At 42.7% G+C, this 19,344-nt stretch overlaps 1 protein-coding gene across 1 annotated transcript; it reads left to right on the top strand.

Annotated features, from left to right (window-relative positions):
• The first annotated feature begins 14,215 nt into the window (after positions 1-14,215).
• On the top strand, positions 14,216-15,163 carry LOC148123427 (vomeronasal type-1 receptor 4-like). The gene has a single exon (XM_087910795.1). It carries the CDS (start codon positions 14,216-14,218, stop codon positions 15,161-15,163), a length of 948 nt encoding a protein of 315 aa, XP_087766921.1.
• Positions 15,164-19,344: the final 4,181 nt, after the last annotated feature.

The following is a 19,344-nucleotide window of genomic DNA, read 5'->3' as shown; positions in this document are numbered from 1 at the left end:
ACTCATGAATGAAATAAGTGAATCAATTCGGGGCCCGGATAAGAAAATTAGCAAAGTGAATGAAAGGTCCAGGAAATTTTCCTTTCTCAAAGAAAAAATAGTAGCAAAGTAATTAAGACTCTGACAGCAAATAGAAATGCTGCCAATCAATCAAATCAGAAGCACAGCTGAAAGCTTCAGCAGCAGAGGAGACTAAAAAAAGAGGAATTTCCAGGCTGGAGGATGACATCAAGGGTACAACACAGTGCGTGTGTGTAAAGAAAGGATTGAGCATGTCCAGATCTGTGGAATGTGCTCAGCCAACCCAAGGTGGGGTAGAGCATGGTGAGATAACATCTACAGGCACTGAGGAGCTAACCTACAACGCTAGAGCTGGTGATTCCGAACCTATAGAAGAAATGAGCATCCAAACACACCCGAAACAGACACACCAAAGAGGAACTACAAAGACACATCACAGCCAAGATATCAAAAATGTGAACCCGAGACCTGTCTTAGATGCTATAAGGGGAGATTGTCAACCCACCTCCCCACAATAGCCACGGGAGAATAACATCAGCTCACAAGCCAGCAACCCCAATAGCCAGGAAAGCACAAATGACAGATTCCCAGCCCTGAAAGTCACTGGCTTTTCAAACACAGTTGCTGTGTCCAGCAGAGTTCTCCTCCATTTGTCAAGACAAGCACAGACCAAGGCAGTCCTCGAAGCTAAGCTGGCAGTGCAGAACTTACTTGTAACATTCCTGACAGCAGTGGAAAGAATGCATGTTTTGAGAGGACCGACTGGAGAAAGGAGAGCTTGAAAGCAGTCAGTACCTTGTAAAGAATACTCCCCTCTGAGACTGCACTCTGCCCCAGATGAAGGAAACAGCATCAGGATTAGATGTAGATGGCACTTGGGAAATGCAAACACTTGCTAAAAGATGAGATCCTAGGGTGGGAAAGATAGTTCAGCACTTAAGAGCACTTGCTGCTCTTCCAGAGGACCCAGGTTTGATTCCCAGCACCCACATGGGAGCTCACCCCTGTCTGTAACTCCCCATCAAGGAGGATTGACACCCCCAGACAAACTTACATGTAGGCAAGCACCAATGTATATAAAATAAAAATAAATTTCACACACACACACACACACACACACACACACACACACACATGAATGATGAGAAGTCAGGTGCTGGTGGTGGCACCTACCTTTAATCCCAATACTGGAGAGGCAGAGGCAGGAGGATCTCTGTGAGTTCAACACTGGCCTGGCCTACAAAGCAAGTTCCAGGACAGCCAGAGCTGTTATACAGACAAACCCTGGCTCAAAATAAATAAATAAAGAGATAGACAAATAAATAAATAAAAGATGAGATTGCGGGATCCTATGCCAGTACATATAGCTGGGAGTTTTAGGAACATGGAAAAGGTCTGGGGTGTAACTTCCCATAAAGGACACCAGAATTGTAAGGAATCCTTACTGAATCTTTGGCTAGAACACATGCTAAAATAGAGAAAGGAGAGAAGATGGTAAAAGTGTGTATGAGGATAAAGAGATGGAGGGAAAATAAGAATGAGGAAACATTACAGTTGATAGGAACCATGAGACAAAATACCTGATAAGATCACAAGCTGGGAAAGGGACATACCTCCCTCTCTTTCCAGGCCCCAGTATCTGGGAATCCTCACTGGAGGCGACTGAAGCCCAGACGGGTGTGTTAAGAAGGTTTCCTAAGGACACTCACAATTAAATTACACACGGAATGGCAGCATGTTTCCTCCCCGTGGGCATGGACCCCATGGTACCTGACACATCGATGGCCTTGATTTAGTGCATCATTTTGGTGCACCCAGAGGAACGCTGTGACAGTTCCCACCTCTACAATGAGTCTCCTGGTGAACTTGTTAAGCTAACTCGGCCAGCTGCCTTGGAGGACACACATTTACCCAAGTTGAGCTACACCAGAGAGTCAACTTTAGGATCTGAAAAGTCATTAAAAGTTAGTTCTCCTGCAGTGGCAGAGATCACCACAGCCACTCAAACAGGCTGAGCACGGAGCAGGACCCCAGAGAACTCGCTCCCTCTTCCATAGGAGGCCACTGTGCCTCCTGCTCCCACAGTGTGCTTTGAACTTCTTCATGCTCCCCAGAGGGCATGATGCCAGACTGTGAAGTTTAGTTTTGCCCATTGTACAGGGATCAGTCATGGCTGTAACACACTCTTTTCCCCATAGACTCTTATTTTGAAATTCCTTGCTATGAGAATAAATAAAGATTTCTTTACTTATTGTGTTAAATATTCCTGATCAACTCATGGTGTAAATCTCAAAAGAACATGAAATTATATATATCCCACATGCAAATAACTCTGGATTCCTCAAATGTGTACTTATAAAGTTAGTGTAGCCCTTCCTTATTTTCTGGGACAACCATTAAGAACATTTCATATAGCCTTGACTTTTAGGCTTAATGGCTTTGGAACACACAATTCAGAATTTAGCAATTTTTATTCTAAGTGGAAAGAATCATATTACAATTTCTTTCAAATTGTCCCATCATTTTTATTTCATGTCTATGGGTGTTTCTCCTACATGTATGTCTGTGTAACATGTGCATGCATGCAGTTCTCGCAGCAAGCAGGAGAGGGCATCAGATCCCCTCATCTGTAACTCACATAAAGTTACAGATGAATGTGAGCTGCCCCATGCATGCTGGGAATCCAACCGTCTGAAAGACCCTCCTGCTTGTAACCACTGAGCCATCTCTCCAGGTCAGTATTTTACAAATTCTTAAGGAATGTAAGATATACCTTGAAAAATATGATTTTGCAATTGTGGGATCATATTTAAAAATTGTGGGGGCTGTGAGAACAACTCCAGTCCCTACCCGGGGTTCCTAAGGTGAAGTGCTTCTCAGGAGTGAAGGGGGGTAGAGGATTTCTATAGTTACATCAAACAGACAGGCTCATGCTCTTCATTTCAAGCACTCTCTATTGTTGTTTCTACTCTAATAATCCCGTCCTACCTCTAACTCCTCCATGCTTCTTCTAGCTTCTTCTACTCTAAAACCTTCTCCTACAGGAACATTGAAGCCATAAGGAGCTGAGCCATGACAACACAAAGGTCCAAGGCCATAGGAGTAAAATCTCAACCAGACTTGGAGGTGAGTCCTCGACCAGACTTGGAGGTGGGTCCTCGACCAGACTTGGAGGTGGGTGGGGGTGCATAGTGCACAGATCCATTGTGTCTCAAATTGGCGTGCTTTTTCTTAGTAACCTTGGTTGGATATCTGTGACTCTGGCCTTGTGTGAGCTGTAAAGTTTTCTTTTTACAAAAAGCCTTTAGTCTAGTTGAACTTGTTCTGAGGTGAAAATAAATGAATAGTGTGCAGTTGGCAAGACAGGCCTTTAGGTGTCTCTAGTGGGACAATAGATCTAGTTATGAAGCATGTCCTAGTATATATTCTATATATCAAAACTATATAGCCAAGTGAACAGTCATCTATTTGACCATTCACGGATATGTGTGCCAATAAGATTGAGATTCAATCAGAAGACTACATGTACACATCGTACGAACATGCATGGGAATAGGGAGATTCATAGCTGTTATTGTACAAGTGAAATTACAGAAGATAGCAATAACTTTCAGAGGAAGTTGTAACTGCATCGTGGCCTGCAATAGCCCATGATACAAGCTTCTGACAAAAAATAATGTTTTATTTTTTCTTTGTGAATTTCATATAGTTTGCTTTGATTGTATTCATCCTCCTTCTCCACTTCCTCCCAGATCTTTTCTATGTCCCCAGCAACACAACATAGTGAACTCTCCCCCTCTTCTCTTTCTCTCCATCTCGTTAAAAAGCTGATTCAAAACCAACTGTGGTGGTTTACACCTTTAATCCCAGCACTCAGAAGCTAGAGGCTGGCAGATCTCTGTGAATTTGAGGCCAGCCTCATCTACATAGCAAGTTCCGGGACAGTCAGAGTTACACAGAGAAACCCTGATTCAAAAACAAAACAAAAAACATTGATTCAGTGGAGTTTCTGTTGGCCTTGGTATGGGACCTACTCTTGAGTGTAGTGGATATGCCAGATGTCACTGCATCAAAGAAAACTGATTTTTTTCCAGCAGCAATCAAATGCCAGCAGCTCCTCAGCTAGGACTGGAACTTCCTGCCTATTTCCCCTCTCCTCTATGCTGGGATTTTCTCTGGCTTAAGCACGTGTGGGTCTTGTGCATACTGCCATAATCTCGGTGAGTTCATATATGCATCTGCCCTGATGTGACTGGAAAACACTGTCTCCTTCAAGTCATTTACCACCTTTGACTCCTTCGTCTTACTAACTCCTCTTCCTCATATATCCCTTCGGGGAAGGATGTGATAAAGACATCTCATTTAGGGATGAATTTAACAGGTCCCCAGACCATAGCACAACTGACTCCATGATGAGAGTACCCTTCTGGATGTAAAATTCACCACATAGACAGCGCCATCCGCCAAAATGAAAACTAAGACCTAATCCATCCAAGTCCACAGTTCCGAAGAAGTCTCTAAATGTACTAACCTTGCTTTTTGACTTCTGTAGTTCCTCTTTCTGACTAACTGTTCTTGTTAAATGAAATATGTCAACCCTGGGTATGCTTTTTTTGTGCTTAAATGCTCAGCCTGAGAAAGTCTTGTGATTAGCTGGGATGCCAAACCAACAGTATAGTCACCAGCCAGCTAATAAAGACATTCTATTGGCTTAAACCTGTGTCTGAGTAGTCTCTGGTGGATAGCCCACAAAATGAAGCACCTCAAAGTCTTTTAGTCTCTGCTCATTGACCAGTTGTGGGCCTATGTGTCAATTGTCATCTTCACCAAGGAGAACCTTCTCTGGTGAGGGCTGAGTGAACACTGACCTATGGGTGTAGCAATAAGTAATTTGGCATAATTTTACCATCGCGTCCTATTGCCAGAAAGAACAGAGATCCCACAATGCAAAGTAGTATGAGATGACCATGGTGATGATAGTCATGGATTCTAACACTTTGAATCTGTAAGTTCCAAATTTCTAATAAGTTCCCTGGGTCATGCTATCTTGTCACAGCAATAGAAAAGTAGCCAAGATAACACATACTTGAGTTACAGAAATAAATCAAGTGAGTTCTGACCTGGAAGCTTCCTATTCGCTAACCTTCATAGTGCTAGAGAGTGCTGTGCATGCTATTAGTGGTGAAAAGTAATTATCAGTCTCACCCATCTGGAAAACCAGTGAAAAACAATAACATTCTGCCTGACAAGAGATGCTCACTGATGCAACAGTGGTATGATTATTACAGGGTAATTAACCATTTCCTGACTAAATTTCAGGCCCAGTTCATGAGATGGAACCCATACCTGGCACTATTAACCAGACTGAGAACCTGTGGCTAGATAGTGTATAAGCTCTAAGGAAAACCTATTACTATTATTCTATTAAATGGGCAAAGAATTGGATGACTTCCAATGACTTACTGTTTCACCTATAAATTAGAGTATTTCTCTGTCCTCACCAAGGAAGCTCTTTCAGTAGATGGCAATGAACACAGAGACCCACAAATAATCAACATGTAGAGAATAAGAGATTTCAGAGTGCTCATTCCTAAATGGAAAGTACACATCACACCCTTTCCTTCAAGTCTCAAGGATCATTGCAGAAGTGGGAACAGAAGGCCTGTAAGAACCAGAGATGATGGGTGATCTCTAGGAAACTGGTCTTTGGACATAACAGAGCTCAGGCACATATGAATTCACAACATTACAAGACTAGGACAAGCTCAAACCAGACAAAAATCCCAGCATGGAAGCAGAGAGTAAGCACATAGACATTTGATGACTGCTTGAGGAGACTAGATCAGTTCTTATTAATGTGTGGCCTCTGCATATCAACCACACTATGGGATTAGAACTACACACAAGAACAATTAGACTCAATGGGTCTAACATTGGGAAACAAAGAGAAACGTGATGGTGGGTGAGATAGTGAGGCAGGGGTAGAACTGGAGGTGCTGGGGAGGGTGAATATGATCAAACCATGCTGCAGGAAACTTCTCAAAGAATCATTACAATTATTGATTTATTTGGATTTATCTGGTTGCTAAGCTGTGGAATCTTAAATCAACTGAATTTCCTAGGTTTACTGGCATAAGATCCCATGATCTCATCTTTGAACTGAATAATAGAAGGAAAATTATGGTACATTCATGAAATGGAACACAATACAGTAGGAGAAAATGAATTATCTACAAATAATGTATTTACTTAAAACTACAAAAATATATTTTGAAGACAGGACTTAGATTACATTCACTTAAAATAAAGTTCCTAAATTCTCAGTTGTATACTTTGTTTGTTGGTTGGTTTATGACAAGGTCTCTCTATTTAGCCCTGGTTGCCCTGAAACTCACTAGGGTAACCAGGCTGGCCTAGAACTCACGAAGATCAAGCTGTCTCTGCCTCCTAGTGTGCCACCATGCATGGTTGATTCTTGCTTTTAATTTTGCTTTTTAGGCATTAAACCTAAAAGTCAAGGCTATACGAAATGTTCCCAATTGTTGTCCCAGAAAATAAGGAAGGGCTACACTAACTTTATAAGTACACATTTGAGGAATCCAGAGTTATTTGCATGTGGGATATATATAATTTCATGTTCTTTTGAGATTTACACCATGAGTTGATCAGGAATATTTAACACAATAAGTAAAGAAATCTTTATTTATTCTCATAGCAAGGAATTTCAAAATAAGAGTCTATGGGGAAAAGAGTGTGTTACAGCCATGACTGATCCCTGTACAATGGGCAAAACTAAACTTCACAGTCTGGCATCATGCCCTCTGGGGAGCATGAAGAAGTTCAAAGCACACTGTGGGAGCAGGAGGCACAGTGGCCTCCTATGGAAGAGGGAGCGAGTTCTCTGGGGTCCTGCTCCGTGCTCAGCCTGTTTGAGTGGCTGTGGTGATCTCTGCCACTGCAGGAGAACTAACTTTTAATGACTTTTCAGATCCTAAAGTTGACTCTCTGGTGTAGCTCAACTTGGGTAAATGTGTGTCCTCCAAGGCAGCTGGCCGAGTTAGCTTAACAAGTTCACCAGGAGACTCATTGTAGAGGTGGGAACTGTCACAGCGTTCCTCTGGGTGCACCAAAATGATGCACTAAATCAAGGCCATCGATGTGTCAGGTACCATGGGGTCCATGCCCACGGGGAGGAAACATGCTGCCATTCCGTGTGTAATTTAATTGTGAGTGTCCTTAGGAAGCCTTCTTAACACACCCGTCTGGGCTTCAGTCGCCTCCAGTGAGGATTCCCAGATTCTGGGGCCTGGAATGAGAGGGTGGTATGTCCCTTTCCCAGCTTGTGATCTTATCAGGTATTTTGTCTCATGGTTCCTATCAACGGTAATATTTCCTCATTCTTATTTTCCCTCCATCTCTTTATCCTCATACACACTTTTACCATCTTCTCTCCTTTCTCTATTTTAGCATGTGTTCTAGCCAAGGATTCAGTAAGGATTCCTTACAATTCTGGGGTCCTTTATGGGAAGTTACACCCCAGACCTTTTCCATGTTCCTAAAACTCCCAGCTATATGTACTGGCATAGGATCCCGCAATCTCATCTTTTATTTATTTATTTGTCTATCTCTTTATTTATTTATTTTGAGCCAGGGTTTGTCTGTGTAACAGCTCTGGCTGTCCTGGAACTTGCTTTGTAGGCCAGGCCAGTGTTGAACTCACAGAGATCCTCCTGCCTCTGCCTCTCCAGTATTGGGATTAAAGGTAGGTGCCACCACCAGCACCTGGCTTCTCATCATTCATGTGTGTGTGTGTGTGTGTGTGTGTGTGTGTGTGTGTGTGTGTGTGAAATTTATTTTTATTTTATATACATTGGTGCTTGCCTACATGTAAGTTTGTCTGGGGGTGTCAATCCTCCTTGATGGGGAGTTACAGACAGGGGTGAGCTCCCATGTGGGTGCTGGGAATCAAACCTGGGTCCTCTGGAAGAGCAGCAAGTGCTCTTAAGTGCTGAACTATCTTTCCCGCCCTAGGATCTCATCTTTTAGCAAGTGTTTGCATTTCCCAAGTGCCATCTACATCTAATCCCGATGCTGTTTCCTTCATCTGGGGCAGAGTGCAGTCTCAGAGGGGAGTATTCTTTACAAGGTACTGACTGCTTTCAAGCTCTCCTTTCTCCAGTCGGTCCTCTCAAAACATGCATTCTTTCCACTGCTGTCAGGAATGTTACAAGTAAGTTCTGCACTGCCAGCTTAGCTTCGAGGACTGCCTTGGTCTGTGCTTGTCTTGAAATGCGCTTACACGTCCTCCAAATGGAGGAGAATTCTGCTGGTCACAGCAACTGTGTTTGAAAAGCCAGTGACTTTCAGGGCTGGGAATCTGTCATTTGTGCTTTCCTGGCTATTGGGGTTGCTGGCTTGTGAGCTGATGTTATTCTCCCGTGGCTATTGTAGACGGGTTGACAATCTCCCCTTATAACATCTAAGACAGGTTTAGGGGTTCACATTTTTGATATCTTAGCTATGATAGGTCTTTGTGTGGCTCCTCTCTGGTGTGTTTATTTGGGGGTGTGTGTGGATGATTATTTCCTCTGTAAGTTTGGGAAACACCAGCTCTAGTGTCATTGTTTAATTTGTCAGTGCCTGTAGATTATCTCACCATGATCTACCCCACCATGGGTTGGTTGAGTGTATGCCACAGATCTGGCTGGACGCTTTCATTCCTTTTTTAAATTTAATTTAATTTATGTGCATTGGTGTTTTGTCTGCATGTATGTGTATATGAGGGTGTCAGATCCCCTGGAACTAGAGCTCCAGACAGCTGTGAGCTGCCATGTGGGTCTTGGGAGTTGAATCTAGGTACCCTGGAAGAGCAGCCCATGCTCTTTTTTTAAATTAAATTTTTAAAAATTTATTTTACATACCAGCCACAGTTTTCCCACCCTCCTCCCACATTCTTTCCTACCCCAGCCCCTCCAATCCACTCCTCAGACAGGGTAAGGCTTCCCATGGTATTCAACAAAGCGTGGCATATCAAACTGAGGCAGGACCAAGCTCCTTCCCCCTGCATCAAGCCTGAGCAAGGCATCCCACCATAAGGAATAGGTTCCAAAAAGTCAGCTCATGTGTCAGGGACAGGTCCTGGTCCCACTGCTAGGGGCCCCACATAGACACCAAGCAACACAACTGTCACCCACATGTAGAGGGCCTAGGTAGGTCCATCCAAGTTCCCTAGCTGTTGTTCTAGAGTTCACAAGCTCCCACAAGCTCAGGTTAGCTATCTCTGTGGGTTTTCCCTCATAATCTTGACCTTCTTCATATAATTCCTCCTCCTTCTCTTGGACAGAACTCCTGGTCCTCAGCCCAGTGCTTGGCTGTTGATCTCTGCATCTACTTCTGGATCTGCATCAGTTACTGGATGGAGGTTCTATGATGACAATTTGGGTAGTCACCAATCTAATTACAAGGGAATACCAGTTAGGCACCCTCTCCACCATTTCTAGGAGTCTTTGCTGGGGTCGTCCTTGTGGATTCATGGGAGTTTTATTGGTACCAGGTTTCTCTCTAACATCATAATGGCCCCTCTCTCAACTTGACCATCCCCTACCCCTGATTTTCCTTCCCATTCCCCCATCTCCTCCCCCATACGCCTTCCCATCCCCAGTTTATCTCGGAGATCTCATCTATTTTCTTTTCTCAGGGTGATCCATGCCATCTCTCCAGCCCTTCTCATTCCTTTCTTTACATACACCTCAATGTATATTGTATTCTTTTTTTAATTTAAAATTTTTAAATTTATTTTACCTGCCAATCACATGGAGAACTGTGGTTGGTATTGTATCCTTGATGTCATCATCCAGCCTGGAAAGTCCTCTTTTTTTAGTCTCCTCTGCTGCTGAAGCTTTCGCTGTGCTTCTGATTTGATGGATTGGTTTTGTCATTCGCAGCATTTCTGTTTGCTCTCAGAGTCTTAGTTACTTTGCTATTTTTTCCTTTGAATCTTTAATTACCCTCTCCAATTGCTGGCCTTTCCATTCACTTTGCTAATCTTCTTATCTGGGCCCTAAACTGATCTTACTTCATGCTTAAACCATGAGTTTGAGTCTTACATGCGATCATGGATCCTCTGTAAAGTAAGACTCTGGAATGGTTTTCAGATATTTCAACCCTTTTTTCCCTTGATTATGGTGGTGGTTTTGCACATTGTTAAGGTGGATGTTTTTCTCTTCTAGGTTTTATTTCTCATTTATTCCAACCCCTTTTGCTTCTTTTATTTAGTGTGAGTTAGTCCACTGTGTTGTGTTCAGCTGAATTTATGCTCCCCCCTGCAGTGTGTGGTGTGGGGAGGAATGATACAGATACAGATACAGATACAGATACAGATACAGATACAGATACAGATACAGATACAGATACAGATACAGATACAGATACAGTGATTGCTAGTCCAGCTTAACCTGCAGTGGAGCAGTTGTGCTTCAGAGACAGTGGCAGTACAGGGGATGGTCTCTAGGTGGTGGTCTCCTTCTTCTTTACCTGTGGCCCCAGTAGGGTCCAGAGACAGTGGCAGGAGAGGGGCTGGTCTCCAGGTGGTCTCTTTCTAGACAAGCCTTTAAGGCCTTTAAACAGAACCACACCCAGTTTAAGAGTGGAGGTCTCATGTCCCTTTGAGTCTGCATCCCAAGGCAGATGGTAGGGAAGGTTCCTTCTCAGTGTATCTGCTCCGGATTTCCAGAGACTCAGCCTCAGGCCTTCAGATTTCATTTCTGTTTTGTATCTGTGGTCTGTGCTGCTTTGGCACATCCACCCATGATGTACTCAGCCCCTAGACACATTTCTGCAGCTTGTCCAGTCTCCCTTCTTTTTGTCTGAATATTAATCATGTATTTCAGCTCTGGCATAGGAGAGACCAAGGCCATCTCCACCTTTTTTAAGACATTTTAATGAAAGTAATCTGGATGAATTATTTCCCTCCAAGTCATGACCATGGGCCTGCATCTCACAGATGCTACAGAGTCTATACAAGAAATTTCCATTGTCTGTCTTTTGGACAGGGGCTTAAATGTATCTGTGTCCATCCTGGTCCCTGTGTACATCACATGGCCTCTATCTAGGATCTTGATCTGAAAAGCCAACTTTGGAATAAGAATTCCCTTGAGGATATAGATTTCTCTCTGCATTGTTGAGCATGTAACTGAGCCTGGGTGATTCAGGTTCTGTTGGAATGCCGAGTGGCCCTGACTAGCTCCAGCACACAGTTTAGCTGGTCTGGAGTTGAGTCACTGGGCTGCTCTTTGACCCACAGTCAGAACCTAGTTCTGTAGCACTGCGTCCTGTGTGCAAAGAGGTGTATTAGTAGAAGATGAAAGATCTATAAGATTTGAAGAAAATCAGAGTATACAAGATGGGAGCAGGAAGGGTCAGGTTGAGGTGGGGAATGGAGGGAGAAAATACTGAGAGAGACAATTGGCATTGCAGCGGGGGTAGGGGTGCATTTCACCAGCAAGGTACAAATCTATTGCAATGGAAACTCGCAGGAATCTACTAGGGTGACTCTAGCAAAGACTCCTAGTAATGGGGTATACAGAACCTGAACCAGCTGTGTCTGTAACCAGGAAAGACTTTCAATGGAGGGATTGGGACACCTACCCACAAAACTTTGACCTACAATTTTCCCTGCCTGCAAGATGTGCTGGGGTAAAGCTGGTGCAGTACTTGAGTGAGTGGACAACTGCTGACTGGTCCAGCTTGAGACACATGTCACAAGAGGTAGCCAACATCTGACACTGCCTGGAAGGCCAGGAACCAGAGGTCAGGAGAGAACCCAATATGATCAGAAAAAAAGTGAAATCATACTCTGCTGTACTAGTAGACCAGAGCCTAGCATAATCATCAGAGAGACTTCATCCAGTAATTAATGGGAACAGATGCAGAGACCCACAGACAGTCTTTAGACAGAGCTTGGGGGATCCTGTGAAAGAGGGGAAGGATTGCAGAAGCCAGAGGGTTCAAGGACACCACAAGAAAATTCACAGAATCAACAAACTTGGGCTCATAGGGGCACACAGAGACTGTACCAATGGCTAGGGAGTTGTAAGGGTCCTACCCAGGCTCTCTACACATACGCATAAGGTTGGCCTTCTTGTGGGACATTTACCAGTGGGAGTGGCAACTGTCTCTGATTCTTTTGCCTGTTTTTTGGATCCTTTTCCTACTACTGGGGTTGCCTCCTCCAGTCTTAAAATGAGGCTAGGTGCCTAGTCTTATTTTAATTTAATATGCCATGTTTGGTTGATATCTTTGGGAGGCCTGTCTTTTTCTGAAGGGAAATGGAGGAGGAATGGATCTTGAGGAGAGGTAGGAGGGATTGGGAGAAGAGGAAGGGGAAACTATGATCAGGGTGTAATATATAAGAGAAGAATAATAAAAGAAATATTAGAAAAAAAGAGGTATGTTTGATGCTTGGTCATTCAGTGACCATATGTCATTGTTTTCACCTCTCCGGACACTTCAGGATCTATAATTTGGTTGAAGTTTTCTCCCCTCTCCCCTTTTATTTGGTTTGGTTTTTTTCAATACGGTGTTTCTCTGTAGCTTTGGAGCCTGTCCTGGAACTTGCTCTGTAAACCAGGCTGGCCTTGAAGTCACAGAGATCCACCTGCCTCTGCCTTATGAGGACTGGGATTAAAGGCAGTGTACACCACCACTGCCCAGCACTGATTGAAGTTTTCATGTTTGTGGTTCCCCAACTTTATCAGTATCATTGTAACTATGTGTGTGAATTCAAAAATTATCTTTCAATAAAGGCATACAAGATATTCACACAAATCACTTGGCAAGACACTTCAATTCTTGGTCAGATTAGGTGTCTCCATCATGGCATGAACACTGGGTTGGGTCAGAAAATTCTTGGGTAAGATTTGTGTTTTGTACAGTTGAATACTCAGATATAGTTTTAGCTCTCCCCACTCTATTTCAGGAGCCTTTACAAGTTGTGTGAACCACATTTGTCCCAATCACTGACGATTGTCTCAGAAAGTAAAGTCAGAGGTAACGACCTAAATGTCTGTACCTGGATAGCTCTGATAGGTAATTGATGAAACGATCCTTGTCTTGATAGAGTTGGGTAATAGAGTCTAAACCAAGGTTAGAACAACTAATACCTGCACTCTTATTCTGAGCTATAATGTTCTATAGAAATGTCAAATAATTAAGAATGCATTGGTTTAGAGAGAAAGTACAAAGCAAGAATATACCGGGAAAGAAACTGCAGCCTTTATCTTCCTGGGACAGGGTTACTTTACTCAGGATGATTGTTTCTACCTCAATCCATTCTCCTGCAAATTTTGTACTTTCATTTTTCTCTGAAAAGCTGAATGTTATTCACACACACAGAGCTGTCACATTCTCATTATCCATTTATCGTTGATAGACATCTAGGCTGTTTCTAATTTCTGGCTATTTCAAACATAACAGTAATAAACATGGATGAGCAATGTACTACATCTCCGTTGTAATATGTAGAGTCCTTTGGTCATATGCTCAAGGGTGGCATAGCTGAATATTGTGGTAGATCAACTTTCAGTTGTTTGAGAACTGCCCACTGATTTCCATAGTGCTTATAGCGGTTAGCACTCTAGAGAAATTTTCCCCTCTCTCTGCATTCTCCCCAGAATGTGCTGTCATCGGTTTTATTCATCTTGGTCATTCTAATTGGGATAAGTTGAAATCTAAATTTTAATTTTCATTTCGCTGATGACTAACAATTCTGGACATTTTATAAAATTGTTTCTCAGCCATTTGCTTTTCATCTTTTGAGGCCTCTCCATTTAATTCTATCCTTTTAAAAAGTTTGTTTTCTTCATGTTCAGATTTATTTATGTACAATATAAATCTATCTTTCATCTGAGTCAGATATGTCCAGGTTCCTATACTAATATGCTATGTGTTTCCACTTGAGCTCTTTAACCCTGACTTCTCTACTCTCAGGCTCTCAGAAATCATGGAATCCAGTTCCTGGAAGGCTCACCTCTGATCCTGGCTGCAGAGTGTACATTTCACTACCTTCTCCTTGGGCTTATCTGTCAATCACTGTAGTCTTCTATCTAGTCCATTAATTTTAATATCAGAACATCATGCCTCTATATTTGGTTGGCCTGTGTTATCCAGTCAAAGCATCAAAGACTTCCTCAAGATAATGTTTCCAAGAAACCTAATTTCTGGATTCTTTCTCCTGTCAGAAGTTTTCATTGGATTCATGGGAAACTCGCTGCTCTTCATACTATACATGTACGCCTTCTTAATTCAGCCCCATCTAAAGAAGCCCATAGATATGATCTTCACACATCTGACACTTGTCAATGTTTTGAGCATTGTGTTCAGGCTGATACCAGATGTCATGGCATCCTTTGCGGTCAAGCTCCTTTTCCATGATGTGGGATGTAAGGCAGTTCTGTATGCATACAGTGTTACCAGGGGTCTCTCTATCTGTACTACTTCTCTACTGAGTGCATTTCAAGCCATCACTGTCAGTCCTAACCATTCCAAGTGGGCATGGCTTAAATCCAAGCTTGAGTCCTGCATTTTTCCATCACTCCTCTTCATCTGGATCATCAATACGTTTCTCTATATTCCAATGGTTGAAAACGTAAAGGGCCAAATCAACTTCACTGTTGTGGGCTCTAGGTATTCCCAGACATATTGCCGAAGTAACCAGGTTCGCCATCACACCACCATGTCACTTGTAACTGCATTAACGATTAGAGACATCCTGTTTGTATTTCTCATGATATGGACCAGCCTCTACATGGTGACCCTCCTGTTCAGACACAATAGGAGAACACGGCATGTCCACAGTTCCAGTTTCTCTTGCCAGGCCTCTTCTGAAAAGAAAGCCACACACAGCATCCTTCTGCTTGTGGGCTTCTTTGTGTTTTTCTATTTCTCAAATACCTTTGTTACCTTCTATTCACTGCACAGACCTAAGAAGACTTCAGTATTGGATCTGGTTAGTGGAGCTTTATCTTCAGGCTATCCAATCGTCTGTCCTTATGTGCTGATGAACAATAGGAAAATTATTTCCAAATTCATTTCTTCCCTTTCAAACTTTGAACAATCCTTTTTTACAAGAGGATCCCATGGCTAATCTGACACCCCAAACTCCCTTCTACCTTAGAGGATTCTTTACCCCATCTGAGCAAAATAACCGTGGTGTTCTTAATATTCAAATGGTAGGAATGGACAGATATTGCATTTAAAGTCAGGGCCTTATATAGGCCATGCTGACCTCAAACTTGTGAAGCACTGGAGATGATCTTGGAATCCTGCTCCTCCTGCTTCCATCTCTTAAGTACTGGGAATATAGGCATATAGCCTCTATACTTTTTAAAAAAAGAGTTGATATGTTTTTAGTACGAGACTTTGAAGACTTCATAGGAACAAACATACATTAATAAACAGATGCTTTTCATATGACCTTATGTTTTCTTTCATAATGAACTAATTTTATATGTAATAGTTTTGTAGTTAACTTCATATGCACACGTGAACCCTTTCAAATTACAGAGTGTCCATTAGATAATGGTCCTAAATTTTAAGGGCAATGAAACCTGGGGTCATTTTATGGCTGGAAATCACATTACTTATTCTAAGTGACCTGCAAACCTGCTTGGTGCTATTGTTTTTATTTTTATCATTATTTTCATGAGGTTTGCCAAGGATTATGGGCTCTAACTTTCAAGTACCTTGAATGCCCAATGACACCAGTTTGGGGCAGTGTGGTATCTCAGTCCTCCTCATCACCTTATATTTGAAGTTCTCCATTCTAATGTGATGTGAAATAAAGCTGACTTTCATCCTAAGAAAAATACAGAGAGTAGAAAGTTGACCATTTCATGAATGGATGATCTTCTGTGAAATTATTCTTCCCTGAGCAATTTTTACTTATCACCTTGTTAAACAATGCTGGCACTGTCTTAATGGCAACAAGTAAATAATTGAACAAAATGGCAAAAATAGGAATAAGATGATTGAATACTATATTTGCAGCATATTTGCGGTATCTTGGTTGAGGAGATAGTTCTGTGGGTAAAGCATTTGCCATGCTAGTATGAGGCCCCACGTTCAGATCCCTAGAGCTTATGTACATGCTGAATAGGCATGGCAGTCAAGCTATTTTTTTCAGACTCAAAAGGTAGAGGCGGGGGATCCCCAGAGGAATCTAACTAGTGAGGCTAGCCATATCCGTGAGTTCTGGGCCTGATTGTAAAAACTTTTCTCAATGAATAAGGTAGAAGAGTGATGGAAGGTGATTCCTGACACCAACCATGGGTCTCTACATGCATGTGCTTTTCGGTTTCAAAAGAACACCTTTCCAAGTTAGGTGTCTCCTTTTGTGTCATGGTTGTTAATCAAGAAAATCTCAGGTACAAATCCAGTGCTGTACCTGCCTATCTGCTGCCATGCTCTCTATCATGATGGTCATGGTCTCAAACCCTTTGGAGTAGTAAGCCCCAAGTAAACATGAACTAAAAGTTGGTCATGCTGTCTCACCACAGAAGTAAAGTTGTAAGCAAAATAATATTGAAGCAGCTAGTCACATCACCTCCACAGTGGAGAGCAGAGAGAAATGAATACACACATGCTGACTCCTGGTTTATCACTCTCACTATACTTAGATAGTCCAAGTCCCCTTCCTAAGGATTGGTGTCGCCCGTAGTGGGGCCATGCTTTCTTACACCAGTCAACAATAAAGAAACTACCCCATAGATATGCCTACAGTCCATCCTGATCTAGACAACTACTTCACTGTGTTTTTCCATCTAATAATAAAATTAAATGAGATAAAACAGAATGAACACATTAGAATTGGACAAAACAAACAAACAGAAGGAAAAGAAGCCAAGAGAAAGCACAAGAAACAGAAACCCACTTGTTTACACACTCAGGAATCCCATAATAATACTAACCTGGAAGCCATAACATCTATGTGGAGGATCTGGTGCAGAACTGAGTAGGCCCCATGCATGCTGCATCAGTCTGTGTGAGTTCATATGAGCCTTGATCACGTTGACTTAGAGGGTGTAGAGTAAAAGTTCTGAGCCTTCAAACACCTATCAAAACCCACCAATTCTTGAGCTCAAAGTACCACCAATACCTAGGCTTGGCTTCAAATCCCATCAGTTCCCACCCTGGAAATCTCTACCCTGGAAAACTCTTCCCCCAAGAAACCTTAGAAGCCTGTGTCCTGCTCAGTTCCCCGCTGCTTCTCTCCTGAGCACACCCTCTTGTGTCTCTCCCAGTACATCTCTGGTGAGAGGTTTGTTCTGTGGTGTGACTTTGTGGGTTTCCTTGGGTTCCGACTGCCAGGATACCTTTCCTTTCACACCTGTAACACTTGGTGAAACTCTCCCTTTCAGAACTGCAATACTGCCATTGGGGAAGCCTTTCCCCTCAGAGTTGTATAGAAGGTCTTGTTTTCTCGGTGTCCTTCATCCCCTCTGGTGCTTATATTTTTTCTATCTCTTTTTCTACAAAGTTCCCTGATCCCTGAGTGGAGGGATTTGATGGGGACATTGCTTTAAATTATAACAGACACCCCCTTTGGGGTTGAGTGTTCCACGGTCTCTCACTTTCTCCATGTCTGACTGTGGGTTCTCGTCTTTCCTACTTGGACATTTAGTTAATATGCAGGTATCTGGGGCTGGGGACAGCCACATCAAAATGAACATGATCAGCCAGTTGCCACAGAGACTAAAAGCCCACCCAGCCTAGGCTTTATACAATGAAAAGAACATGTGCAGACATGTAGAGGAAGACTAAAAACCCTTCCCAACATGGGCATCATCAATGAAGAGAGTACGTGCAGACCAGTTTGTACAAGAGTTCTGGAAGAATTCTGGCTATGCAAATGGTTTGTGAGTGTGTGGAGGGTGTATGATGCAAGTGTAATAAATGTTATATAAAGGATCATCTGCCCAGTGATCTGGCTATTTGGAGTTTGGTTGTTTTTTTTTTTTTTTTTTTTTCAGCTCACTAGCCCAGTCCCATTCTTGACATTGTTCTCCACTTTATGTGTTTTTCTTTCTTTTGAGAAAAGGATTCACCATGTAGCACTGACTAGCCTGGAACCTAAGATGTGCACCAGGTTGGCCTTGAATTCACAGTGACTCTGTCTCCTTAGTGTTGGTATTAAGGGTGTGCACCACCTTGCTTTCCCCTGTAATAGATTGCCTTTTTCTATGATAGTATGGACATCTTCAGTCTTTTCCTGAAGCCCCCCCCCCCCATCTGCCGTGCAGAAGCTTGCGGATTGCGTTGCTGAACATGACTTTCTTGGACCCTAACCTCAAAGGCATGGTTTCTCTTTTATCCAAATTCCTTGTCCCAGCAATAGCCAAAGGTTACAGGTTGGCTGTCCTATTTTGTGTTTTTTTATGCCCTCAAAAACTAGTAAAATGATCATTCTCAAATGCTTTTACTAATGATACCAAGAACCCTCCAAAAGAACCTGAGTTTCCCCACTAATATTCATGCCTATCTTCCTGCACTGGGTCCCTGTTTCTGAAAGTGCCTCATTCATTCAGTCAGGTTGGCCCTGTCATTCCCACAGGGATTGGAGTGCTCTATTTCTGTATCACACAGAGATGTGAAATTCTGCCTCTAGTTATGTGCTGTCCTGCTAGCTGTGGTATTCTTCATGGCTGTCTATGCCTGACCTACAAGGAACCCTACAGATCACATTGCAATGGCTGGAAATTTCCCCTAGGGCACTCCCAAATTCCCCAAAGCATCCCCATCTCCTCACATACTGGTTTCCCAGTGACCTCCCCACATCTCTTTATTAAAATTCTATTATTTTTGTATTTCATGTGTATAGATGTATTGCCTGTGTGTATGTTTGTGCACCATGTGCATGCTTGGTACGTGTAGAGGCCAGAGGACTCCTGGGAATGGAGTTATAAATGTTTGTGGGCCATTATGTATATGCTGAGAATTGAACCCTGGTCCTCTGCAAGAGCAGTCAGTGCTCTTAACCACTAAGCCATATCTTCAGGGTCCCTCCAGTCTCCTTATTACAGACATATTCACAACATTCTCTCTCCTTTGAAACATCCCAACTTTCCTACTATTAGTCAAATTCCTCTTGTTTCAAGCCAATCCCTCTATCACACTCCATTCATCCCAGCTCGCTTTGGTCATTGAATTCCTTGACTGACAATCCTAACCGAGTCCCCTTCCCCCCATCTCACGTCACTTCACCTCCTTCTGCACGAGGATCACTATGGCAACAACAACCTTCAGATTCTCCATTATAATGAGATGCAT

Source organism: Myodes glareolus, chromosome 1, assembly GCF_982192425.1.
Source record: "Myodes glareolus chromosome 1, mMyoGla1.1, whole genome shotgun sequence".
Lineage (NCBI taxonomy): Eukaryota > Metazoa > Chordata > Mammalia > Rodentia > Cricetidae > Myodes > Myodes glareolus.
The sequence above is the reverse complement of the archived record's forward strand: the minus strand, read 5'-3'. Positions and strand labels throughout refer to the sequence as shown.

Excerpts from the sequence above, each read along its gene's own strand:
- LOC148123427 (XM_087910795.1), top strand. The coding sequence starts at position 14,216 with ATGTTTCCAAGAAACCTAATTTCTGGATTCTTTCTCCTGTCAGAAGTT.